This window comes from Epinephelus moara, chromosome 15, assembly GCF_006386435.1.
Source record: "Epinephelus moara isolate mb chromosome 15, YSFRI_EMoa_1.0, whole genome shotgun sequence".
In the NCBI taxonomy this organism is placed as follows: Eukaryota; Metazoa; Chordata; class Actinopteri; order Perciformes; family Serranidae; genus Epinephelus; species Epinephelus moara.
In genome coordinates this window covers 16,011,257-16,037,650 of record NC_065520.1, presented here as the reverse complement: position 1 = coordinate 16,037,650, position 26,394 = coordinate 16,011,257, and the positions used below count along the sequence as shown (strand labels likewise).

General features: G+C 44.8%; 3 protein-coding genes across 12 annotated transcripts in view; 2 read left to right on the top strand and 1 right to left on the bottom strand.

Moving 5' to 3' along the window:
* Nucleotides 1-10,044, top strand: part of LOC126401760 (double-stranded RNA-specific editase 1-like) — a 42,670-nt gene extending 32,626 nt beyond the window's left edge. For 2 of the 4 annotated variants that reach the window (XM_050063244.1, XM_050063246.1), the window contains 9 exons: nt 899-973; nt 3,745-4,679; nt 5,619-5,733; nt 6,044-6,212; nt 6,374-6,528; nt 6,643-6,811; nt 7,293-7,474; nt 7,666-7,844; nt 8,008-10,044. In XM_050063244.1, coding sequence (XP_049919201.1) covers nt 899-973; nt 3,745-4,679; nt 5,619-5,733; nt 6,044-6,212; nt 6,374-6,528; nt 6,643-6,811; nt 7,293-7,474; nt 7,666-7,844; nt 8,008-8,184 — 2,156 coding nt within the window. In that variant the 3' untranslated portion in view covers nt 8,185-10,044. Of the gene's footprint in view, nt 1-898; nt 974-3,744; nt 4,680-5,618; nt 5,734-6,043; nt 6,213-6,373; nt 6,812-7,292; nt 7,475-7,665; nt 7,845-8,007 lie in introns of all 4 variants that reach the window. The other 2 variants (XM_050063245.1, XM_050063243.1) reach the window with 1 other exon arrangement.
* Nucleotides 10,045-17,539: 7,495 nt separating this feature from the next.
* Nucleotides 17,540-23,005, bottom strand: cep70 (centrosomal protein 70). Of its 7 annotated transcripts, none has more exons than XM_050063583.1 (16): nt 22,825-23,005; nt 21,772-21,792; nt 21,341-21,440; nt 21,129-21,252; nt 20,531-20,711; nt 19,918-20,093; nt 19,689-19,748; nt 19,520-19,610; nt 19,353-19,441; nt 19,150-19,222; nt 18,897-19,049; nt 18,644-18,796; nt 18,391-18,559; nt 18,185-18,293; nt 18,001-18,080; nt 17,540-17,706 (listed from the first exon to the last, which is right to left on the bottom strand). In XM_050063583.1, the coding sequence occupies exons 2-16, from the start codon at nt 21,778-21,780 to the stop codon at nt 17,645-17,647; spliced, it is 1,629 nt and encodes a 542-aa protein (XP_049919540.1). In that variant the 5' UTR covers nt 21,781-21,792; nt 22,825-23,005; the 3' UTR covers nt 17,540-17,644. The 7 variants fall into 7 exon arrangements, with proteins under 7 accessions (XP_049919540.1, XP_049919542.1, XP_049919541.1 ...); XM_050063585.1 differs by having other exon boundaries at nt 21,341-21,437; XM_050063584.1 differs by lacking the exon at nt 22,825-23,005 and adding an exon at nt 22,297-22,645 and having other exon boundaries at nt 21,341-21,437.
* A 152-nt stretch (nt 23,006-23,157) lies between these two features.
* LOC126401976 (ankyrin repeat domain-containing protein SOWAHC-like) lies at nt 23,158-26,056 on the top strand. Its single transcript, XM_050063579.1, has one exon. It carries the CDS (start codon nt 23,487-23,489, stop codon nt 25,236-25,238), a length of 1,752 nt encoding a protein of 583 aa, XP_049919536.1. The 5' UTR covers nt 23,158-23,486; the 3' UTR covers nt 25,239-26,056.
* The last annotated feature ends 338 nt before the right edge of the window (nt 26,057-26,394 follow it).

Below are 26,394 nucleotides of genomic sequence, written 5' to 3'. Positions count from 1 at the left end.
TCCTCCTGTCATGCTGTTTTCTCTGCTCTATCTGGGTTTCTTTTGCTGCTGCGCTCCCTGCTACAGCCGTTCATAATGGCTCATGAAGGGCAGGAAGGTGTGCTCTTCCCGCCTCAGGCTTTCCATGCAAGCGCGTGGAAAAGCACGCCGCCAAATGTAATATAACTTGTGCAAGTAAATAAAGATTATTTTTGACAAAGTGGTCCTGACTGAACTGTATTTAGCTTTATTATTAGTCACAATATGCAGCCAAATACAGTCTAATAATACTTATTTCTTTGTGTCACCAGAGAACATTAATGTACACTTCAGAGGCATTAAAGTGCTGTTAAACTTCTGTCAGTCATAGGAAATGATTTCCCGACATCGGTCCTGATGATGCAGTACACATTCATTAAAAATGTCCGATCATGTCACGCTTTTATTAGCTGATTGGCATCAACTGCTTTGCCACCAGCTGATCAATAACTCATTTACAACCCCTTCTACCCACCCTATAGGGACTTTACAGCTCCTTATATAATGTGATTACCAACAGATGACACTGACACTGCACAGCAGCGTATCATACCACCGTGAAAGGTGACTTTTGGCTTCGGTGTCTGATGCCGAAATCAATGACAAAGCAGTGGCATTTGACGATTTCGGAATGAGAACAGACTGACCCCAACCACCACCACAGCCTGCTGCTAATGTGCTATACTTCTGGGCTTTGTTCATTTAATTTAAGTAAGATTTAATGTTCACATATGTATTAATGAGGTGAGATTGATTCTGATTACTTCAGAGAGCAGAGCCTTTCCCGCTAAATCTAACTGTACGTCATTTGCTATAAGTGGATCACTTCTTTGATGAAAGTGTCTCTGACTGAACTTTGTCAACTTTGTGTCTCCTTTAGGTCGAGCAGGAGATCGACTGACTCGAAACCAACAAAGGCTGCTCTCTGCAGAGGGGGACGAAGTAAAAAGCATGAGTGAGTCAATTTATCCATTTCTAGCGGTACCAAGACATTGATTTCTGATCTGATCCATAAGCATTTACTCCAATTGTAGATAAAAGTTTAATTAACTTTTTCTGTGCCTGAGAATTATGAATCTTGGTGTATGTCCAGGTTGTGTATGACATGCATGCATATAGGTAAAGACAATACAGACTCTTGAGCTTAAATATCTCTGGTGCATTGTATGCCTCTCCGTCCGTCCTTGAAAATGCACCATCCAATTCCTTTTGGCCGGCTCAGGAGGCAGGATCAGAGCTTAATCCTGGGGTCAGGGTGTATCTACTGTGAGATTTCAGTCTATTTTGATGGCAAATTCAGAGCTTGTCCCCTTGCTCTCAACATATAAGCTCCATAAAGCCCCCTGAGAGCCACCTTTGGATTTGGAACGTAGGTCTGTTTCAGCCCTAAAACCGCCTGACCCTTGATAAGTCTCAATGGGATTTTATGGAAAAGATGGATGTAGAAAGGTTCTAAGTCAGGTTAATATGCAGGACAAAGAAAATCAAATTAGCACAAAGCTTTACTTTTATCTGACGCCTCTTTTTGGTTATGAAAGTTGATTTGTGGTTTGTAGCATCACGCCGAGACAGCAATTTCAAAAGAAGTGAATCTGGCTGTTTGTCAGGTAGGCTGAAAGGAGTCTGTGTGCTCTAAGACATGAACCAGATGGCCAATTTAGCATTGTGATTTGGCCTGCAGATGCTTTGCCCAGCGCTTACTGATGGACCTCTTTAAACACAGCTTTATTTGCGTGCACACAGCAGTAATCCTGGCCCTGTTCTGTGTGTAAGCCAAAGTGAAAGCAGTTGGGAGAGAATGTGGATTATGCCTGACAGTGTAGGGAGAGTCGATCGCAGACTGATGACGAACGTGCTCAAGGTTGTTCAAGGGCTGTTTGCTAAAATTTTAAACAGAAAGTCATGGAAGAACTTAAGTATTCAATGCCAGGTAACATATTCAGCACTGACATTACAATTGGACATGGTAAAAAACATTGACACCCATGGACAGTTGACCTTGCAGTTGGAAGCACCCAATGGATTCACTTCTCAGTCTAATGAAGAGAATTTCTGTTTCTGCTTCGAGTGACTATTTTTGCTTGCTGAGCCGCAGCACTGGCTGTTTCACTACAGTGACAATAACAATATGTTCCCTGGTCCCCAACAGACCTATAATCATTCTCCCCCTCTTGTTGCTCAGGGCATTATCTGCTATTGTGTTTTTCATGTTTGAGTTCCGGCCTCCTCTTGCATGCTTGTTATTTACTTTGCTTAGAGTCGTCAACGGGCTGTGACTGAATGCGGAATTCAACTCTCTCCAGGCACTGCACACTGGTTACGGACGAACTCATGTTCATGTCGTATTGGAATGCATTATGCTGAACTTGGCTTATAATGACAGTTTGTTAGGGATTGGGTTCTGTTGCATTTGATCATGAACCATATCCATTTTTGAATGCCCTCTAATCCCTTACGAAATCTTTGTAGGCAGTTTGTTTGATGGAGAATAAAGGCAACTGGGTTAAAACCTATGTCCAGTTATTATTTCACTCAAGACACCTAAACCATAGTAAGTCTACTGTGCTGAAAGGGTGTAGGTAGGGTCCGAAATTAGTGAACCGCCAAGCCTTCGCGTTGTCAAGTGGTGTTAAATGTGCAGCTCCTCAACACCAAGTAAGGTTTGCGTGCATGTGTTTAGTCCCCTCCCAACCCCCCAAAAATGGGGCTACCCTGAAAGCTATGCTGTGATTCAAACACTGGAATTTACCAGTGATTGAAGACGTACTTTGATCTTTTACTTAAGTAAAAGTAGTAATAGAAATCTAGCTGCAAGCGGCAATTCTGGGTTTCAAGCCAGCATGGACGTTTAAGACTTGAAAGCTGGGTAGAGTCAAGACCTTTGACAGTTCTGGACGCCTGCATTAAAGATTACCAACAGGTTTTATGACAATCAGACAGATGCTCTTTCATTTATGTCCAAATCTCTACCGGGCCACGCTCTTCCTTGGAAGCACTGTCGCGTCCTATTGGTCAGCTGCAGAAACATTTTGGGGACAAGCTAAACTGTACTGGATGCAGTGCCTGAACTGTGGTTGACAAGGTACAGCTTTTATTGTAATGTACTGACGCTGCTTGTTTTCTGTCTGATCAATCAAAAAGTTAATATATTTTCTCTGGTGTTCTTCTTCAGGCTCAGTTGAAGTACAGAATTATTTTGGGAAACGTTGACATCCTTGTTTGCACCCCCATCTCTCCCCACAACCCGTCTAAACCTGCAATTTATAGGATTGTTTTCTGTCCTGAGCACCAAAAGGAGTAACCTATCGAGCTTTTGCTGGAGGATGTTATAAATGGAAATTTACATTAAGTTCCATCAGCTTTGTTAACAGGGTCCGGTGATTTGTGTTCTCAAAAGATTGTCCAGATTTTGTCTATACAGCTGCAACAAATAGCAGCAACTTATTTGTTTGCCTTTAATGCTAATTGATATTTAAGGCAGATTGCTTGGACAATAATTTCATCCTAATTATGTGTAACATTTGTATTGTCATAAATGTGTTTAAAACACACTTTTACCGCTATAATTTACTGCCACTATGTTTTTATAATGTCGCTACGTAAGTATTGATTAAGGAACACACATCACTCGTTCAGTTGCAAAGAGAGGTAAAGGAATCTCTAAATTTTGCATTTACAAGATCCTGCAACGAAGGCATTGTAAGTTACTCTTTCTGGGCACCGCAGGTTCATGCAGCACAGATGTTAAGGAAAATCGGAACTTGGACAACCTCTTCTCCAAAGAAGGGGTTGCAGCTGAGGCTGCTCAACTCCCCAATGGGAGTGCTGGGGGTGGGAGGAAACGTCCCTTAGAGGAGGGCAATAATGGGCATGCACATTCCAAGTACAGGCCCAAGAAGCGTAAGAAAGTCCCTGGGCCCATTCTACCTAAGAATGCTCTAATGCAGCTGAATGAGATCAAGCCAGGGCTGCAGTACAGACTGCTGTCTCAGACCGGGCCGGTCCATGCGCCTGTCTTTGTTATGACTGTGGAGGTAAACGGGCAGCTCTTCGAGGGTTCAGGTCCTACCAAGAAGAAGGCCAAGCTGAATGCAGCAGAGAAGGCCCTGCGCTCCTTCGTCCAGTTCCCCAATGCATCAGAAGCCCATATGGCCATGGGCCGGACTCTGTCCGTTCACACAGACTTCACCTCGGACCAGGCTGACTTTCCGGACATGCTCTTTAATGCCTTTGAATCATCAACTCCTGTAGATGACCCGTTTTACCTCGCATCCAACAGTAACGGTTCCTTCAGCTCATTGGGAATAGAGTACCCACTACTACCCTCCCCTATCCCAAACCTGGTCCAGGCCCCCTTACCTCCAGCCCCCTCCACCTTCATCTCCCCTACAAGTGGCAAGAATCCTGTCATGATCCTCAACGAGTTGCGGCCGGGCCTCAAGTACGACTTTGTGTCAGAGAGCGGGGAGAGCCATGCCAAGAACTTTGTCATGTCAGTGACAGTAGATGCTCAGAATTTCCAGGGTTCTGGGCGGAACAAGAAGCTGGCCAAGGCCCGGGCTGCTCAGGCTGCTCTGTCCGCTCTGTTTAACATGCAGCTGGATCAGGCTCCATCGAGACAGCCTATTCCCAGAGAAGGACTGCAGCTTCACCTGCCACAGGTAAGCACTGACAAAGTTGAAAGGCTCGATTATTTTGTTGCTTGCTTTACCATGTTCATCTCTTTCTTGTTAAAGATATAACAAAGTAATAAAAATGAACAGAGTTAAGGATAGCATTGCAATGTACTTAAGGTATGACCTTTTTAGGGGGGGTTACTTAGCCCATAGCAGTGTTTGGGTGGGTTTAGGGTGTTGAGTAGCGTCCACATGAATGCCAGAACCAAAGGTCTTCCAGCAGAACAATGCATTGTAACAAAATGATCAATGTTACTCACTTCACCTGTCAGTGGTTTTAATGTTTTGGCTGATCGGTGTAAGGTTTTTTGAGAAAAGCTAAAGCCTGAAAGGCGTCTGAAAGTATGCTGTAAACACTTCCTTGTTATATTTCTGTAGTCTAATGAAAGACTCGTCTACAAATGTCACCGCTTGTGACCAACCTGCCAAAGTGTGATTGAAGATGGAGACGGCGACAGGAGAAACAAGCTCAATACACTGAGAATCTATTTACTCATAAACTAATCCCTACCTGTAATCCCTGCACACTGATAACAAAGCCGCTATCTTAATTACCATCACCCTCTGAGTGCTATTCAAACACTGCTGTTCATTATAGCGGCCCGTCCAAGTCACTCTGCTTAACTCACAGAGCAGTCAGTGAAGCAGAGGATTTGACTGTTTTAAGCTGCTCAGATCCCTGCCTGTCATTCACACCAGCGCAGCATTCCTAATTGAAATATTCAATAATAGCTTCAGTGCAGATAAGAGGAGCTTTCACTTTCTTTTATCACATGTCGGCATTGTTGTCTTCCCATATTTGTATTACAAAAAATCTGATGATGAGAGTCAGTGTGGCTCACACTCAGAGGTTCGACCTAACTTTTGTCATTCTGCCATTTTGCTTCATCTCATTGTCAAACATTTGTCTGGGTGCCACCTCAGGTCCTGGCAGATGCCGTCTCCCGCCTGGTGGTCGACAAGTTCAGCGAACTGACGGACAACTTCACATCTCCACACACCAGACGGAAAGTACTGGCAGGTGTCGTCATGACAACAGGTGATTTTTTTTTTTCTCTGTCACACAGTTGCTTCTGAAAATGTTTAACTATGTGGCTATGAGGCTACCTCTTGGCCAAATGTGGTCACTTTTGGCTCTAAAAAACAAGACGGTGACAATCAAAATGCCGAACTTGAGGCTTCAACGCGGGAGTTCAAGAACCAGAGGCTGACGTTTTTCAGAAACATATTTTAGCTGTAAAATGAGAACGTTTTTGACCCAGCCATCATGTTGGATACAGCAGTGTGTGTATGATGACACCAGATCAAAATTCCACTTTGGAGTTCCATCTACATTCGTTCTTGTGCAGGTACCGATGTGAAGGAGGCTCAGGTCATCTGCGTATCCACAGGGACAAAGTGCATCAACGGTGAATACATGAGCGATAGAGGTTTGGCCCTAAATGACTGCCACGCTGAGATTGTGGCTCGCCGCTCGCTCATCAGGTACCTGTACTGCCAGCTGGAATATTTCCTCAGGTGAGTCACAGAACAGCAAAGAGTGAGTGACATGTGATCGCCAACTTGCAAAGCAAACTATCTCAGCCGGCACCAGACGTCAGAAAGATGTTATGTTGAACAGATGAGCCTTAGCATTCCCTAAGGTATAATGTCACCTGACTCGACATTGGTGTCTCCAGTAACCACGAAGAAGAGCAGCAGAAATCCATCTTCATCAGGTGTGACAACAGACTGGGCTTCAGACTGAAGGAAAACGTCCAGTTCCACTTGTACATCAGCACCTCGCCCTGTGGAGACGCCCGCATCTTCTCTCCTCATGAAGCTGGAGTAGAAGGTGAGTGTCTTCATCTGGCGTTAGTCAGCTGTGAAAGTTCCTTAGATTACATGAACATGTATGGCTCACCATACGATCCTCAAAGTGTCTCTCCTTGTCTTCTTCCTGTCTCAGATCAGGGCGACAGACACCCGAACAGAAAAGCCCGTGGCCAGCTCCGCACTAAAATTGAGTCTGGTGAAGGAACCATACCAGTGCGCTCCAGTAACACCATTCAGACGTGGGACGGGGTTCTTCAGGGCGAGAGGCTGCTCACCATGTCCTGCAGTGACAAGATAGCCAGGTGTGTGATCTTTCATTGCCTGTTCACACACACTGTCCCCATGTCCGAACAGTCAGACAATTGCTTAAGGTGTGCCACTAAATTTCATACATACTGTCCTTTTCCCTGCAGACCCAGTTGAAGTGTTGAAGGATGTCTTTGAACAAACCAGTTGGAATCCTAATGATTATGTGCATGCGTAAAGAGGCTGAATTATCTCGGTGTCATGCTGCAATCACTCCATTCCTGTCTCTGCTGTCAGCTGCGCTTCTCAGGTGTCATTAGGCCACTGGAGCTTTGATTAGGCTTCTTGATTAATCTCCAGGAGGCTGCTAACAGCTCAGGACTCCTCTGAGCTGGAATCAGAGAATAAACTGGAGCAACAATGCAGATTTTTTTTGCAGATTTGTGGCGTCCATCGGGTTTAACGCTCGTCATCTCTTTGTCTCTGTGGTTCCGGTATGTCTGATTAAATAAAACTGTCTGTCCTGTCCCCCCTCAGGTGGAACGTGGTTGGATTCCAAGGCTCTTTGATGAGCTACTTCACCGAGGCCATCTACTTCTCCAGCATAATTCTGGGCAGCCTGTACCACGCCGACCACCTCTCCAGAGCCATGTACCAGAGGATCACGGAGATTGAGGAGCTGCCACAGTCCTTCAGCTTGAACAGACCACTGCTCAGCGGTGAGGAACAGAACATACTTTTACGAACGACGGATTTCCACTGATCTGTCGCCTGTTTGCAATCTTAAAATATCCTCTTGGAGCTCTGTACAATATCCAAGTGAAGCACAGTCTCACTCAGGGAACCTTTTTAATAGTCTTGGCCCTCCATTCTTCTTTATGTCCACTGTGAACTGAAACTCTGCCCACAGGAATCAGTAACGCAGAGGCTCGTCAGCCGGGGAAAGCACCAAACTTCAGTGTGAACTGGACGGTGGGAGACCAAGGATTAGAGGTGATCAATGCCACCACGGGGAAAGATGATCTGGGTCGACCCTCCAGGCTCTGTAAGCACGCTCTTTACAGCCGCTGGATACGCCTGCACTGCAAGGTAACTCTCTTTACACGTAACATCCTGTACTGTTCTTTAATTTCAGGGATTCAGTGGCAGGTAGTGGTGAGGACTCCAGATTGTAACCAGCTGAAACTTCTTCTGGTTAGAATTCCTTCAGTGTTGTTATCTACCAGTTTTGTTATCTGTCCATGTCTCGTAGCTCTCCTCCACCCTGCGGATCAGAACAACAAGGCCCAGCAGCTACCACGAGGCCAAGCAGGCAGCGGTGGAGTACCACAGCGCCAAGCAGACACTCTTCAGAGCCTTCCACAAAGCCGGACTGGGCGCCTGGGTGAAGAAACCTATAGAGCAGGACCAGTTTGCACTCACCACCTGAGCCAGCGCTGGGCTGGCAGTGATGGGGTGTTTGACGAGAAACATGTCAAAGTGCTTGCTTTGCTTTCTGGGTCAGTTTCAGTGGTGGAATAATTTCCCTCTGAATCGTCACGGACTGGACTTTTACTGGCAAGAAAGAGGCACCAAATCCAGATGTCAGAATCCATGGATTTATTATTTCGTCAGTTATGCAACTTTATACAAAAGACAAATGTGAAGACAGACTTTTGGAAATTGTAAACAGCATTGTTAGAATAGTGACATATCCATCTTGCATGTGTGGTTATACCAAATTCATAGAAGTCTTCAGTGAAAGGTTGATCATGTATCAATGTTGTGATAACTTGAGAATGTGTTTTCTCTGCTTTGTTGCAGTTCTTTGACTGCAAATTTGAGGTCACAAAGATTTTCTTTTTTAATTTCAAGCTCAGAATACGCACACTCACATGTCTAAATGGCATGAAAGACTTTGGAATGGGATCCTTCTCCATCCTGCATTTCAAACGCAGCTCTACTCTGATGTATTTCTTGTCTGTGGTAGATGAGATTTCACTTCTAACTGTCCAGAAACGACAGGTGACCCAATCAGGCACCTGGGGGTACCAGAAGCTCAAAACAAGAGTCAATAGCTACAGCAAAAGAAAAAAGTTGTTTGGCATTGGCAGAGAAGATGTGGCAAAGTTTCATGGGCGCAACCCACATACTCAGCTCTGCTGCTCATCCCACAAATGCATGTTCCTTACCCTAAACACAACCTAAAACATCTCTTAAAATAAGAATCAGGGGAACAACCCTTATGCAATGAAACTCAACAAATACTTCAGAGTCTGTGAATCTCTCATACAGTGATCGTCCCTATGCAGTAACTACAGTAAGCCCACACCCTGCTCGTGTTGTTGGTGTTAACACTTCAGTCACTATGATTCAGCCGCTCTGGGAGTTCAACACACTGCAGAAGAAGAAACGTCCTCCCTCAATCTGAGTTTGGTGAAGGTGTCTCTTCATTTGCTCGTGTTGGCTCTGTTGGCGGCCACCATGCTATTACCACCAACAAAAGCTCACCAAAGATGATGTCAGCATCTGTAAAGACTTTATTTTCTGTGTTGTTTTCCACACATTTAAATGTTGGCTTTAATTACTGTGATCTGCCTCGACTACTTGTGATGGTGTGTGTAGTGTTATATGTGTGATTTTTCTACTCTTTCAAACCAAACAAGACCCATTTCCTCTACAGCACAGAAATAACCATATTTCATGTCCTGATTGAGCTTGTATATATGCTTATGTTTTAAACTGCTGTAAAAGCATTTATCTGTACCAACTTTTAAATATGTATTTAATTTTCTAAATTCTATATTTGCTGTAAAAAGTCAAACCTCCAGCCTCAAACACACACAGGGCATACTTAACTTATTTACTTTTGGTTCTTGTCTTTATATATTTTGAATGTGTATCCTTCCACTTCTGTTTGATGGCTGAAAACATGTCTTAACTTTGAGCATGTGTTCCTGTCTCAGCATCCCAGGCTCCAGACTCGGGCCCTCAGGGTTTTTGGAGGTGCCGACCAATTACATTTCCACGGGATATGCACTTCTTAAAAAAGGGAAACTTTTACTTTTTTTCCAGTGACTTTGTGGTAAAGCAAAACTGAGTGGATGAATGTTGGTATGTTGATCCACCCTGTCCCTATGTTGGTGCTTGGTGAGCCTCCACACTTCTGATGGGTTCATGCACTACGTTGGTTTCCCCCATAAAATATAGTGTGGGTCCTAATGCATGAGCTCCACCTGTAAAGCATGAAAACTGTAGATATAAAATATGTAGAAACTGAGTCAAGTCACTGAGCTAGAGATTTAATAAAATGCTATTACGGTCATTTTGTCTGGTTGTCTTTGGTTGGAAGGGTTCTGTACATGCATGTGCATTTAAAAAGCAGCTACTAGCAGTTAGTGGCTAACTTAAAGAAAAGGAATAGTCCACAATGCCCACAAATTGTGAAAACAATTAGCTCCTTACCCTCTGAGCAGATGATGAGATTAGCCGCCATATAACAGGGATGGTTAGTATGATGGTGGTATGATATGCGGCCTCAGTTCGAAACGCTGCCAGTAATGACATAATATAAGAAGTTGGAAAGTGCCAATAGGGTGGGCGGGATGGGAGGTGGATGAGTCCAACAAACCTAGGACTTTCATCCAGGAGCCTGGTGTTCGCTTTGTGCCTGAATTGGCCACAAAGTCTGACTCCTATCAGTGTAGGTAGATTCTGGATCTAAATAGTTCTGGGGACTCCCTGATACCTCTTTTCCACCAACACTAGAACCAGTTCCGGTCCTGTTCCTTCACCTAATCTTAGGCCTTGTTTACACGGATACAGACACAAATAAAAACGGATTTTTATTTATCCCGTATAAAAAAAATTCCAGGTTTACACAATCAGTTGTTAAAACGATATCCAAGGTTTTTGCTGCAGTTAGCATGCCAGGGCAGTAGGTGGCGATACGCTATATGTCAAACACCATAGACGAACGTTCTGCGCTTTCCACTTGGTGCTAGTGATAAAAACAACTTAAACTACATTTTAACCTTATGTAGCATAGTAAGCTGCTATGCACTTGGGCACAGCAGACGTCTTTGTGCGCTAATGTTGATGCAGCAGTGCTAAGCTCATTTGTAAGCTCGTAAGAAGTCCCAAAAGTGCTAACAAAACGTAATATATCCACCATTGTTGTTGTGGTTCCCGGGCGCCTAATGGCCATGCGCGAACTGGGTTGCAACGTCATCATTTTCCCAAATCTCCGTCTATCCTCTTTACACGTCTCCATAGAAATGGATTTTTTTTTTTTAAATTTCACTTTGGAAACCGTTTTTGAAAATCTCCGTTTTCGTCGAGCCAAACTCTGGTTACGTGTAAATGATAGGTGCAAACGCAAAGATAAATACCCGTTTTCATAAATATACAGAACCATATAAACAGGCCCTGAAGCTGCCCAGAGCATTTTGACCAAAAATAAATTGGTTGACAACCCGAAAAGTTGAGCCCCAGCTGGTTTTTCTCGTCCTTTCTTGTCGATGGGAAAAGGCTGTTTTGGGCACAATGGGATCATGTGATGGACATGGAAACTGTAATTCCACTGTTTCAATTCAATTTTATTTACAAAGCCCAAATCACAATTTTCCTCAGAGGGCTTTACAACACACACCATCCCTCTGTCCTTTGGACCCTCACAGCGGATTGTTATCGGTTTAGGTTTACAGGTTTAGGTTTTCAAGAAAAGGCGAGCTTTAACATAGCTGGTCAAGGAAGATGAAGGCAGGATGAACCCATGACGAACGCAGAAGGTACGCAGACGGACTGACCAAGGACAAAGGGAAACACGCAGGTATATATACCCAGAAGACTAATCACAAGGACGAGACGCAGCTGGAGAAGGAAGACAACAAGGGTGGAGCAGACAAGACTGCTACAGAACAGGTGTGAAGGGAAGACTCAGGGAACAGGGAAGAACTAACAAGACAGGTGTGGCAGAAAACAGGCGGGAAAACACACAAAGACAGGAAGTAAAACCAGACACAACACATGAGGAGAGAAGCTACAAAATAAAACAGGAAGCAGATTAAATATGAGCTAAACAACATGAAACAAGGGTCACAAACAGAAAACTCAAAGTCCACAAGATAACAGAATATGAAACCAAAACCCATGATGACATCATTGGGGTATCATAGCAACATTCAGTCTTAAGAGCCAATTCCAGACCAGTAGGATACACTGAGGATAGGTAGTGAATGCTGCACTGTTTGTTGACAAAATGCCAGGTAGCTGCTGTTTATCTGCCGCTATCTAAAGCTGCTCTGACCGCCATCTCCACATGGGCTGTTAGAGGCCTATTACTTTGTGTCCTATCAGCCTGCAGCACCTGTGCAACATGAGAGAGCGACGTAATCTCACTGTGGATTACCTGTCCTCTCTGCATCACCAGGGAACAGCCAGACCACCTGCGAAAATACAGACCTTTTATTGATAGGGTTTTTTTCTTGCAAGAACCGCTGACTCCATTCCCCTGTTCCCCCCTCCTAGTCCACGCATGAGAGCAAAGTTTAGATGTTGATTCCTGGGCTGTGGGATTTAAGCTGATAGGGTCTGGCTTGAAACGAGAGAAAAGAGAAGTCAAACAGCTTCAAGGTGAAGTAGGATTAGTGAAAACAGCTCTTCGTACGTCTCCATCTTCCCCACGTTGTCTGTAAATTATGTTTCCAGGCTCAGTTCTTTATATCAAGGCCACACCCCTGCGTCACTTCTGTCTTTTCTGCTTTCAAGTGTGGTAAAGTAGGACTATCTTAGTCTCAGTTTTGTTCCCAGAACTTTTTAGCTTGAAAACTCTTAAGATAAATGTTTCTTCCTCTTTGAGAGCAGAATGCTGCGGATGAAGAGGCCGATTTGGAGCCGAGCCCGAGAGTCCTGCCCCCTCCTCCATCAAACTCTCCGGCTCAGTGGCTGAAGTTGTCCATCCATTAGGACATCTCCTCATTTGTCGTGGCTCGTTTCACCGGCAATCAAACCCCATTAGCCACTTAATGGGCCTCTGCGTGAACTTAATGTACATACAGTACAGCAGCACTCAGCAGATGGTCGGAAAAATGCCCCGACCACAGTTTGCTTTTCCTCCGAGATGCAAAACCACAGCAGTGTTGTAAAAAATACACCAACCACACATTCATTTGTCTTCAACCCTTACCATTCATACCAGTCTGCTGGGAAACCTTTGGCATTCATGTTGATACCACCTGACATGTTCCACCCACTCAAACACCATTGCAGACCAAGTACCCCCCCCTCATGGCAACAGTACTCCCCAATGGCAGTGGCCCCCCAGCAGAAAAAAGCAGCATGCCACACATGCAGACTGCAGGAGGATCAAACCACCGATCCTCTGAGCCACAGCCGATGTATAGATGTATTGTTATAACTAGAAACAGGACTCCAAGATGGCACCTATTCCAATGGATTTGGTCGCCTGTCACATACGCCAAAAAAACTTTCTAGCTTCTGGGTTTGCTCCCGCAATACAATAAAGTTTCGCCACCTGCGAATTCCTGTTCATAGACATAACATTGTGAAACCAGCCATTGGGGGGACACTTTCTGTGTACTCCTGATGCCGGTCCCAAGCCCGGATAAATGGTGAGGGTTGCGTCAGGAAGGGCATCCGGCATTAAATTCGTGCCAAAACAATGATGCCGAAAGTCTGCCACTGGGCAAGGTCCAGGGTTAACAATAGCCCTTTTACATGGACAGATTTTCCGTGAATGTTGGGCCGTTTTGCTGGCAAGCTGCGAGCGTTTAGACACACAGAGCCGGATTGGCGCGTTGATCCGTGGTGCCCAATTTTCCGCCTCGTAGGGTAGACATATTGGCGGAACCCTTTTAGTTTAAAAAGAACGATGCGCCACAGGAGGGGCTGTTGAAGACTTGTGGGAGGAGCTGTTGATGACGCCGCACGTGCGACCCACTGGCAGTGGATAAACAGGAAACAGCTGATAGCAGGAATTAGCGAGCAGCTAGTAGCAAGAGGGAAACGCAAACCTGACAGACACTGTAAAGATGAGCAACTGGGGAGACAAGGAATTGCGTGCCCTCCTTGTCCTCGCAAATGAAGAGGCCATTAACCGTCAGATGACGGGGACGGTGAAGAACGGGCCGACTTACGAGAGAATCGCCGAAGGACTGACCAGCCGCTGCTTCCCTCCCACGTCACTGTTTACGTCACACGCTGAGCTACGCGTTTTGTTACTTGCTCACGCCCCCCATTGCCCCGAAAAAGGCTCATTCTGTATAAACAAAAGTAGGTAGGCGACATTTTGCTGCACTCCCTGATTTTGTTTTTATACTGCCAATGCTGAAAAAAGACTGATTGGGCTTTCCTGCAAATTTGCACAATTCCTGTTTAAAAAGGGCTATTGACTGCCTCCAGTGCTGTTGACCAGTGGGGTGCCGGTGGAAATTGAACGACCTTTGGTCGAAGGCCATTGAGATAGGCAGATAATCCAGTGTGGCGACCCCTGAAGGGAGCAGCCAAAAGACAAGAAGAAGACTTAACATTGTGAAGAAAGTTTTACAGATAAAAAACCTCCATGCATCAACAGTTCATAATAGTAAGAGTCATAATTGACCAATTATTGGAGGCAAGGCTGAGCAGCGTTCCTGGGGTCCTGGCTTTTCTCATTGGAGAAGATGTTCTGGCTCTCAAGATGAGCTCATTCTGTCTCCTATAAAGAGTTGAAGAACTGATATAGTTAGCTTACACAAGAATCAATTCATATCCCATATTAATCTTGAGTAGAACCAAGCCATATATCATGTGTAATGAACATCATACAGTGTTGGGATTCACTGGACCACAGATGATTTTTCATTCTTTAAGATCTAAACTGGACATGTGAAGGCTTTTCTTATGGGTCTTGCCATCTGGAATGGTGGCTCAGACATAGCATGGTGCCCCATGAGGTGATTTAATGTAAATTAAGTCACATTATTTAACACAATTAATAATTATTGATTAATTCCAACTGCCATTTTGATACTTTAATGGGAGGCCTGTTACGAGGTCAGGTCCCAACAACAGCATGAGCTTCATTACACAATGGTCAATACACAACTCGTAGTGACTGACCTGAATAATGATCTTTACATTCACTCAATGACTGATGATCAATAAAAAGTATCAACGTGATAAACACTTTGAAAATTAATGGTTATGAGTCGGAGCATCGAGTGAGCTCCGTGGCCCAAGTGGCATCGAGGTGACGTAATCACCCGCCATAAATCACACGGCACAGGTCAATGGGACCCTCGACTCCGTTCAAGGCCCAGATTTCCATTTTAATTTTCTGCTCAGTGGAGTTGATGTATGTGGGGACGCAGCGAGTAGCCAGGCTCTCCACTCCCGTCTATTCATTATGAGATGACGACGACCTTTCCTCTCTGGATCTGCGAGAACTCGTCTCTCTCACATGCGGAGACAGGTAGACAGTGGAAACAAATGTCAGACAGCATGTCGGGCCAGATTTAGGATTCAGAAAGAGTGGTGTGACTGAACCCAAATGCAGCACTCAGGGACAGTTGGTAATGACCTTTATTTGTTCACAGAATAAACAGGAGCTTGAGCTGACGAAGATATCAGGCAGGTAAGGAGTGCTGGGAAGTCTTGCATGTGGGTGAAGAACAATCTGGCAGAGTGTGTGTGCTGGAGAGGCTTTTATACCAGGCTGATTGGCTGATGAGCTGCAGCTGTGGAGGCAGGTGAGTGGAGTCTCTGTAATTGTAATTGACCCTTGGCCCACCCTGTAGTTTGGGAAATCAAGAAGCAATGCATCATAGAAGACTTAAGTATCTGCGCTTTTTGAGTGCTTTGGGGACCTTTTGTAAGTTGATGCCAGGCACAGTGACTTAGATGAGCAACTTGATTCAATATTTTTCATATGTAGACATAATAATAAATCTATAGCTGCTTGTGGCATCTATAGAATGAATGTGTGAGCGGTTCTTGAGAAAGCTGCAACACCACTATGAAGGACTGAGACTGCCAAAATCAGAAATAAATAAATAAGTGGCTCAATAAATAAATAAATGAAATCATCAAGAAAGAAATGTAGAAATGCCCAATTATCAAATAAATGTGCAGGTTCATGTGAAAATAAATAAATATGCACAGAAATATAAAAATAAACACATAAAATGTATTTATTTATTTGACAAATTACTTATTTTCCATATTAATTTATTTCCCTATTTATTCATTTATTTGTTTTCATTTATTTCCCTATTTATTTATTCCTGTTTTTATTTCTTTATATTTTCATTTATTTCCCTATTTATTTATTTATGTTTTCATTTATTTCCCTATTTATTTACTTAATTCTGTTTTCATTTATTTCCCTACTTCTTTATGTTTTCATTTATTTCCCTATTTCTTTATGTTTTCATTTATTTCCCTATTTATTTACTTAATTCTGTTTTCATTTATTTCTGTTTTCATTTATTTCCCTGTTTATTTATTTCTGTATTTATCATACTGTATTTCTTCACCTATATGATAATGGGGGTATCTTCATGGTGTCACACAGACACAGCAGAAAACATTCATTTATTTATTTTTGATTTGGGCAGTTTCAGCCCTTCATACACCACAGGCCGAGCGATCTACCTGTTCCAAACAGGCAGTTTTTGAAGGGATGCTGCATTCGTCATATTTAATACATGACTCATAACCCACCGGTGGCTCCACTGTATGGATCATCTCAACAGAGTTTGCATTTATTTTCACACTGATGAGGAAAAATTGATAAAATGTCTTTGGTGGCTGAAGGATCAGTCTTAATATAAACATGAAGATGAGCATACTGTCATAAAAGTGATGCATCACTCAGACTTAGAGCTGAGGTAGTTGGTTATATATATATTTATATATGTATATGTATATATTTACACAGCACTAACTGAGACAGATAATCTATGAGAGAAATCATAATCCTAAAATTAATGATACTTTTCTTGCTCCTCAAACACTTTGACTGATATTTAATACCTTATTAGTTTAAAAATTAGACCCAGTGTGTGACCCTGACACACTCTGGGTCCACTCTGGCACTGTGTTCAACAAAGGCTTGAAACCAAACTGCATTGCATCCCTTGAGCCTTTTTCATTACACCAAGAGCGCCATCTAGTGGGTTCAGCAAATACAACTACATTTGGACACCACTAAAGAAAACACATGAAAATTAAGAGAGATCTTCACTTACCTCTTCAACAATTTAAGATGGCTGCCATCTAGAGATGCCTGACTCTCACTAGACTTTGTTCACACCTAAAGGCCTGATCACATCATCACCACAGTTAATCTGTCATTAGCTTTTTAATTTGGAGATGCTATATAGGTGAAAATTTAAAAATAAAAAGTGGATGTTAAGAGGTTAAAACGACATTATGCAACGTTTTATTACCTTAAATAACAGCTTTAACATTATTTAGATGATACAGTGGCTTGTTATAGGAAGAATGGCGCCTCACATGTTCTTCCACTATGGTAATTTTGGTACGGTAACAAGCTCGCTCAGTTTTTTTCTTTTTTATTACAACCCTCTAGTCTCCCTACTGGGTTTGTAACTGTAGACTGGAGTGTATTCAAATGAGCACAGCCCAGAGACAAGATATTTAATGTTCAAACTGATTTCTAAAATATACACTTATTCTGAATTTGATGCTGCAACACGTTCCAAAAGAGTTGGGGCAGGGGCAACAAAACACTGGGGAAGTTGTTGAATGCTCAAAAAACACCCGTCTTCACCGACACCACATTCATAAAATAAACAAATTTTTATTAAAAACAAAAATCACACTCCACAATCGACAAACGACGCTGAGCAAAACGCAGCACTGAGATCAGTTCGTGCAGCAGTGTGTCATTGTGCTGCTTGTTTCAAAGACTTCAGAGCTGGAAGGATGTCGTCCAGGTGACTCACACCTGAAACACACACACAAAAAAAATAAAAAAAATGCTTCATGAAGCTTCATTTGGCCATTGCTAGTTGAAACCAAACTGCATTGCCATCCCTTGAGCCTTTTTCATTACACCAAGAGCGCCATCTAGTGGGTCCACCAAATACAACTGCTGGTTCATGAAGCTTCATTTGGCCGTCACTAACGTTTACCACTTGTTTTCTCTTTAAATGTCACTGAAATAAAATAAAAGAAGCCAGAAATCTGTATTTTAATAACACAAGATGGGATTACTTGTGTTGTTACGTGTCATATTTACCTAGAGTCTGTAAAATGTCCATAATGAGGGCATGGAAAGCGGGGAAGAACTCCTCGTGCTGCTTCACTTTGATGATGACGCTGGAAAACGAAAGCAACGAATGTTAAAAAAACAACAACAACCAGAAACTAGCCGTGAGCTGCCGGTGATATTCTAAACACTTGTGTGTTCAGTGTATGTGAACCTGTCAATGTCGGCGTCTCCCAGTAGATTATGGAACCCAGCAGTGTGCTCGGCGGAGGAAACCAGCCTGGCCACATGGTTCACCACCTCAGCAGGAGGAGCCCTGCTGTCTGACACACAAGCACAAACATCTCTGCTCAACTACTGTCCAATTTCTCAAAAGCTGACTGACGGACATACGAAGCTTTGTCTCCGGCTGAAGGTTACCTAGCTCCAGAACGTCTCGGAGGTTCCTCATGGCGTTGGTCATCTCTCCCAGCCGGGTGTAGACCTCGTTCATACGGGGGTACACTCCTCTGAGGGAGGTCACGTCGAACAGCTTCTGGAAGTGAGACACCATGGAGCCCAGAGTGTACCGAGTGGGACTCCGGAGCACCTAGCAGGGCACCACAGAGTGTATCTTGCACCATTAATACATACTACCTTGAGCGAGTAGTACGAAAGTAGTGCAGCGATCTACCTTTTCGTCATCAGCTGAGGTGCTTTCCAGGATGGTGTCCACCAGCAACATCATGTCCTCCACCTTCACTGCTTCTGCAGCATTATGGCCCCCATCAGACGGCTGCCAGGGCATCAGTCTGGCCATCAGCTTATTTAAAGCCCTTTGTAGATCCTATAGAAACACATCCTCTTATTCGACTACACACGCTGTATTTGGTATTTCCTGGTGAATGATCAGTGTCTGGTAGGTGCTGACACTGAAGCCGGTTTACCTTCAGTAGGTGGAGCTGCTGGGCCCAGACCTCCAGCGCGGGGAGGAGAGTCTCAAACTCTGTCAGCTCCGAACCGACAGCGGAAGGTCTCGGCTTGTGCAGTCGCAACGGAGCGTTGGGATCGGTCACAACAGCGCTGATCTCGTGCAACAGCTGGAATTCAGGAGGTAGTTATTAGGTTTAGTGTTTAGTTACAAGAAGTGAACCCCAGAGAGAAGAAGGGACACACTCAGACCTCATGGACCAAACGCACCTGGTGATAGCGGCCACAGAGACTGGCTTCCCTGGCGTGATCACTGGGCTCAGTTGTGCTGTCTTTGGACGATCTGCAAAGATGGTTGGCGCTCTGCATGAGTTATGTGCATGCAAACATAAGATGGGCACCAGCTGAGCTAGCATCCTGCTAGCTATTGTGCAGGCGTTGGAAATAAACTGGACGAACAGATGAACACACACCTCGTCTCAAGCTCCTGCTTCAGGCGGTCGACATCTCTCTTTAGCTCTTCGATTTGAGTGTTGCTCTTCTTTTGTTGTGTCTGGTACGCCTTGGAGAAACGTAAGAGTGTGACCCACTGCTTTAAGGGGGAAGCAATCTGAAAATGAGTAAAACTTTGTCAGGGTACCTTAAGAATGGTTTTGAAAGACGGAGTAATGCTGCTGGATGCCTTCTTGGTTCGTGTCCGATGAGCCACTTCTGGTTCTCCTTTGACAGATCTGTGGTGACGTAAACAGCTCAGCACAAGCCTTGGAAACAAAGCATTAAGTCAGCATGTTCTGGGAGGCATGTGTTACCTGAGCTCATCCAGCAGCTGAGTCATTTTAGTCTCATAGAAGTCAATCACATCCAGCAGCCTGCAGAGAGAAGAACAAGGAGAGCTGTAGCAATCGACTCATCACAGAGGACATGATCTGTCTCAACGGTTTCAACTGCAATAGTCCCTTTAAACGGTCATTTTTTTCCCTCTGCTGTGGACCAAAGGAACCCAACTACAGGTGTGATAGCACCCTTAAATGTTCTTACTGCTGGTCTGCCGGAGAGCTCTGCTGGCTGACTCTGTCGCAGATGTGCTGGAACGTGTCACTCTGTCGAGCCAATCGCAGTTCTTCTTCTTTGAGGGTAAAATAAAGTTTCCTTTGGAGCTGGGCTGCTTCGTCCTTTTGTTTCGACAGCTTCTGCTCGAGGACCTGACACCGTTTCTGGGCAGATGAAACAAAAGATTTACTACACAGATAATACTTGACCATTCACAAACAAAGATAATCAATCATTTACGTACACTTGTGTGCAGTCTGAGAACTAGTGATGGCCACATGAAGCTTCATGAACCAGTTGTATTTGCTGAACCCACTAGATGGCGCTCTTGGTGTAATGAAAAAGGCTCAAGGCATGGCAATGCAGTTTGGTTTCAACCCTTTGTTGAACAAAGAGTGCCAGAGTGGACCCAAAAAATAAAGAAAATGGTTCATGAAGCTTCATTTGGCCATTGCTAGTTGAAACCAAACTGCATTGCCATCCCTTGAGCCTTTTTCGTTACACCAAGAGCGCCATCTAGTGGGTTCAGCAAATACAACTGGTGCTTCATGAAGCTTTATTTGGACATCACTACTGAGTACCATTATGTCTGCGGACATACCTGTGCTTCTTGTTTTTCCTGCTGCAGTCGCTGTGTGTGGCTGTGCTGCTGGACAGCCTTGCCGAGGCAGCGGTCCTCCAGGTCCTGGACTCGGGTCTTCACCGCGTCCAGCAGCCCCTCCAGCTCTGTGGCCCTCTGAGACTGCTGAGCCGCTCGACTCATGTGGTTGTGAACCTCCTCTCTGAAGACACGCACACAGAAGAGGGTCGTTCTAACAACGCAATGTGTATTTCTTTTTTAAGATGATTGCTGGGCCCTGCAACCTAACTCCAGATCAGCATGGATGGATGGATAACAGTCAGCTGGTTTCCCTTTGATCACACAGGCTGAGACTTCATACCTGCACTGAGCTACTGAACTCAGGAGGGGCATCTCTGCGACACTCATCTGATGCTGATGAGATTAGATGACAGGAGGACAGGTGGTCGACGCACAGCGCACATACATTATTCAGGACATGCTAACACCCACAGTGCTACACACTGCAGGCATGTATACACTGCATAAGATCCTCAGCTGTCTGAATTCTTCCACAGACACCGCTCATACTGCTGTTATGCTGCTGCAGTCCTATTCATTGGCTCAATGTTTGACTTACTTGAGCTGATTGTTGGACTTGATGAGCTCCTGGATGAGGGCCTGTCTTCTCTCTGAATCCGTGAGCATCGTCCTCAGGGACATCCTGATCTCACTGGCTGACTTCTTGTCCAGCAGAATCAAATCTAAGGACACATGCAGAGTCATGAGACAGAACTGAACTTAAACTTCCTCAGAATATTTTGTTCATACATTAGAACTTTTGACTCTTACCTGAGAGGTTCTTGTTCTCTACGGGATCTGCAAAACACACTGGCTTAAAACCATGATGCTGCAGAAGTTTGTTCACATCGTCCCACTCTATCTGCTCCTGCTGCAACATATACGATAAATGAACAAACACACATCACACAGCAAAGCAAACCTGCCGAAGAATCCTGAGCCCTACCTGGAACTGCCTGTCAGTCCACAGATACACATACGTCTTATTTCTTGATTGCAAAAAATGAGCTTTCCTGCTGTCCATGTCTCCCACTCAGCAGCACTAACTTTACTCCTCAGGAGCATCACTCAGATCATCACCTGACTGGAGCAGCTCATGTTTCTACATCAGAGAGACTAAGAGACAGCCTTCCCCTTCACACACACACACACACACGCCTCTACAGCCTCTGATCAGCACAAGATTTGTCATGGTAACTTACCTGCTCCATCGTTTCATCCCACTGCAGGAAACAGAACAATATGCACGGTGTTAGAGTTCAAAGAGCTGCAGGAGATCCGGAATCACGCAGATTAAAAAAAGTCGACGCGAAACTCCGTTTAAAAAACAGGGAATTTAATTCTGCTGGGCTACAGCTGCTAACACACAACTCCAAATGTACAAAATACTACCATTTAGGAACCTTGAGGTTATTATGGTGAATTCGGCATACTAGTAGCCGACAAACAAACACGTTTAATGAATTAAAATGACATTAAACTGCCGCATTTTGCAGCGGGAGTTTGTCATCAAGCTCACTATGAAGGAGCTACAGTCCATACGCAGTTTCTTCCCACAGTGTCTATCAATATAAGATAATATAAGGTTAATTCAATGTATCTGCAACTATAGTTGTGACGTTATTTTGTAGTTTGGTTAGCTCGGTTAGCTTCTGTAGCTAAGGCTGAGGTTAGCTGTGCATTTGTTACTGCGAGCGGACGTTGAATGGGCAGTTAATAGAAGTTACCAGTTGTTGGTGTTGTCTTTATCAGCTGCGTTTTCCCACACGGTACAACAGCAGATAGTTTAATTCACATTAGCGTTAGCATTTACTCCACGGACACGCCTTTTCCGGCATTCAAACAGTGACGTAAGTGTACTCAACCAATGGGATTAGGGTGTTTAGGGCACTACTGTACTGTAGAAATAATCGAGGCTTGTCTGTTCCGTTGTTTTTTATGTACCACAATGTGTTATGTCGATTTGTATATGTTAATTTGCTAATAAGAAATAAAACAAAACCGTAGAAATAATTATATGCGCAACTTCCGGTGAGAGCGGAAGTAGCATTAAGCTAGCTACTCTCGGCAGCTAACTGGTAACGCTGGCTCTTTTCGCCTTCACTTTAGCAAATACTGATTTATTTTTAACAAATATTCAACTAATGTTACCTTTATATTTTCCAAAATGTCTCCACAGAGCTCTGGTACATGTTGCAAACCACAGACTGTAAAAATAAGACATTAATCTAGTTTATCTTTTGTGTAGTTTTTACCTGACTCAGGTTAACGCTGGGCTACCGGACTTGCTCATTCCTGTTGTGCGGCAGAGCAACCGGTTCATGTTTGCCCAAAACATACTGTAAGTTTCACACATGACTCATTTAAACTAAATTAATACCTAGACTTTAAGTTTTCCTTAGTTACGCCATAACAGAGTTCTTCAAGTAGCAACCTGCAGTGTTGGCTCACACCATTGGCGTCAGTGCAAAGGATCACTTTAGGGGAAACAAAGCAAACAACATTAAAACTAACGTTATTTCATTTCATAAGATACCCTCGTTTGAAGGCGTGTATAATAATATATAAAAAGTAATTATTCAGACGTTTATAGCAACAGATATAACGGGTTTAACCATTTTAACCCCCCCCGCTCTCACAGGGTAAATGGTACGGTCCACAAGTGTCAGTTTCCTGCACTCGGTTGCTAGGTGACGGAGAACGCCTGGAGGCTAGAAACAGAAGGCAGGGAGAAGCTCTACGTCACTCTTGCTCTCTCTCTCAACATCATTAACGGTTCTGTGTGGTGTATTTCTGTACCGAGGGGTAGTCCGGTGCAGGGCGGCACGACAGGAGAGCATGTTTACATGTAGTTTGCTTCTGTAACGGTTCCCCAGCGTGTTAAAAGTGTCAGCAACGTCATTTATAGCTGTGTACAATGGCCACCGAGTGCACCCAGGAGGCTATTCTGGACTTTCTGAAGGAGAGAGGGGGCAAAGTGAGAAACACGGATTTAATTGCGCATTTTAAGGCCGTGTTCCCGGAGGAGCAGGAGCAGAAAGCGGCTGTGCGGAAGAATTTTAAAAACTACGTTGACAACGTTGCTTATGTCAAAACTGAGAGCGGAGTGAAACATGTCTGCCTGAAGAAGAAGTTCCGCGGTGCAGAGAAGGAGACAAGTGGGACAGAAAGTGAGCAGGCACGAGTGTTAGATGCAGAGGGGCCCGGTAAGCGGTGTCCAGGTGACAGCCGTCAAGTTGGTGGTAGTGACGTAGCGGAGGCTCAGGCTGCAGGGGATGAGGCGCAACATCCACCTGGCTCAGGTTACGGAAATGACAGCCAGGTGAGAGTTCCGCATGCTTTCTCCCCTGCGCCCATTGTGCAGCGCGCCCCAGACGACGAGAGCAAGTGTTATGAGTTTGTTTGTGTAGTCGAGGAAGTGGACAGCCGCTCAGGTGAGATGGGGAACAGCTTCCGGAGAGAGAAGAGGGAGTCCAAGAAGGAGCGTGCTGGGAAACAGCCGGACATACCAGAAATTGCAGTGATTGAAGCTTCGCCTCTCCCAGAAGAGGGATCTGTGTTCACCATGCCTGAGCCTGTACAAACTGGTAGGACAGGACAGGTAGCTGCTGCTGGACTCACTCCCAGAGACAGGCAGGTTGAGACTGAGTCCTATCAAAGAGAGCAGGTTGATGGGGTGATCAGGCGCAGGGACTCAAAACGCTCCCAGCAGCAGGAGGCAGACGACGGGGAGGACGAAGGGCTGTTGGATGTGTGCAGTTTGTCAGGGAGTGAAGGCAACTGCAGCCCGAAAGGCAGCCGCAAACACTTCATCGAGGTCATGATGAGCAGCTCCCCCCAGGTGAGGCGCAGCATGGTGCTACGCAACTCAGTGTACCTGCCCTCCAAAAGTGACAGCGACTCCATTTCGTTGGTGTCCTGCAGCCTGGACGACGACAGGACCTCAGTCACTCTGGACCCGCTGGAGCATGAGTGGATGATGTGTGCGTCGGACGGGGAGTGGGACAGCTTGTACCCCCTCCTCGCCATAGAGCCCAGCCTCATCCTGAGGAAGGATTTCGTCACTGGGTTCACCTGCCTGCACTGGGCGGCCAAGCAAGGCAAGCCTGAGCTGATCGCTCTGATTATCGACTTCGCCAAGCAGCACAACGTCCCCATCAGTGTTGATGTGCGATCCAACACTGGCTACACGCCGCTGCACATCGCCGCCATGCACAACCACATGGAGGTGGTGAAGCTCCTGGTGGGCGCCTACAACGCAGATGTGGAGATCAGAGACTACAGCGGGAGGAAGGCCTGCCAGTACCTCACTGACAACGTGAGCGTGGACATACGGGACATCATAGGAGCGTACGAGCACTCTGATTCAGAGAACGCACACTGCAGTAATGGAGGGCGCTGGAGGTTCTCCAAGGGTTTCCAGGCGAACCTGAAGCCCCTCAGGCTCCTCAGCCCCAACGACTGTGACTCTGTAGACGGGGAGGGGAAACCAAGACAGAAAGTCGTCAGGAGGAAGTCGTCGCTCAGCAGAATGAAGCCCAAACTCCAGAAGGTCCGCCTGAGGACGTCACAGATTGTCCATAGCGTGTCGTTCCGAGACACAGAGGAGCTGGAGCTGTCTTTGAAAGGTTCCTTCAAGCGCAGACCCAAGACTCATTTCTTTGGGTGACATCCGTTTGGAGCTGGGGATCAATATTTGTGGACTTTCCTTTTGCATTTTTAGTCGGCACGGGTGACAGCTGGTACTTGGTGTTGATATTCTGTACCTCAAAAGTGGATAATTTTTATGTCAAATAATCATCAAACCTTGATAGGGTGGAGGATCTTTGAAAATCCATTTCGTCAAATTGTCCATCAAGTCTAATTTACTTTATCAGATGTTCTGTTTTTTATATGAAATTATAACAAGTTTGAAAACACAAGTTAGACCAGTGGTTCTCAACTGGGGGGTCACGGTCAATCTGAGGTAGACGACGAGATGTTGAAAGTGTCTGACTGCATCTCGTCATCCACCCGCAGCCGACACTAAACCCTCTTGACCTTGAGTGTGTAATCTCCGGGCAGATTACTGCATCACATGGCTGTGCTGTGAGGCCGGGCCAGTTGTATTAAGAAAGTGTTAGTCTTGGGTAATTTAACTCGTTATTAATTACAGGACCAGAGTTTTAATCCATCCAGAGGAAATCTGATGTTTGTTACGAACTTCAGTTTAATGCAGAAGGATGTAGGCCGACAGTATTTTACACGTAAATGTGTATCGCATGAGATGGAGCGTGAAACCAGACTGGAAAACATTATTGAAGCAGCTTTAGCGCATGGAAACACTTTGGAAAAACAGTGTTACATGAGTAATTCTGTGACACAGGCTCCGATTTGCACGATGTTTTCCGTTACATAACATAAACAATATTTCCTTTGGTTATGGGGCCATTTTAATGATGTTCATGTCTGATGTTTTACGCTGACTGAATAAATAACTGCAGTTTAATAAAGGACTGTGTGTCTGATTTGATTCTTCATAGGTACAAATGTGATCTTCCAGTGGTCCTTGAAGGAGTCCTGTGAGGCTCTGCTATTGTGCCACTAGATGGCACCCTCTCTCCTCTCTCTGTCAGTATGACTCACACACACTGGGTTCTCCACAGGGCAGGGAGGATAATCTGTTGCCACTGGGTATAATGATAGTTTATACTGACTGAATCCCTGTCGTTGTGTCCATGCGTTCACCCACAGGGGAGTAAATTCCCAGTGAACCCATCTTCACATGATCTAAAACACCATGTTTGGCTGCAGCGAAAATTGAGAAAGATTCTTAAGATCTATAC

Bases quoted from the DNA above. Each gene is read 5' to 3' on its own strand.
- cep70 (XM_050063580.1), bottom strand. From the start codon at position 21,593: ATGGACAGCAGGAAAGCTCATTTTTTGCAATCAAGAAATAAGACGTAT. The intron at 19,749-19,917 runs GTAAGAACATTT...TTCTCTCTGCAG, and splicing joins AGCTCTCCGGCAGACCAGCA to GCTGCTGGATGTGATTGACT. The intron at 17,707-18,000 runs GTAAATATGACA...TGTGTGTTTCAG, and splicing joins GGACATTTTACAGACTCTAG to GTGTGAGTCACCTGGACGAC.
- LOC126401976 (XM_050063579.1), top strand. From the start codon at position 23,487: ATGGCCACCGAGTGCACCCAGGAGGCTATTCTGGACTTTCTGAAGGAG.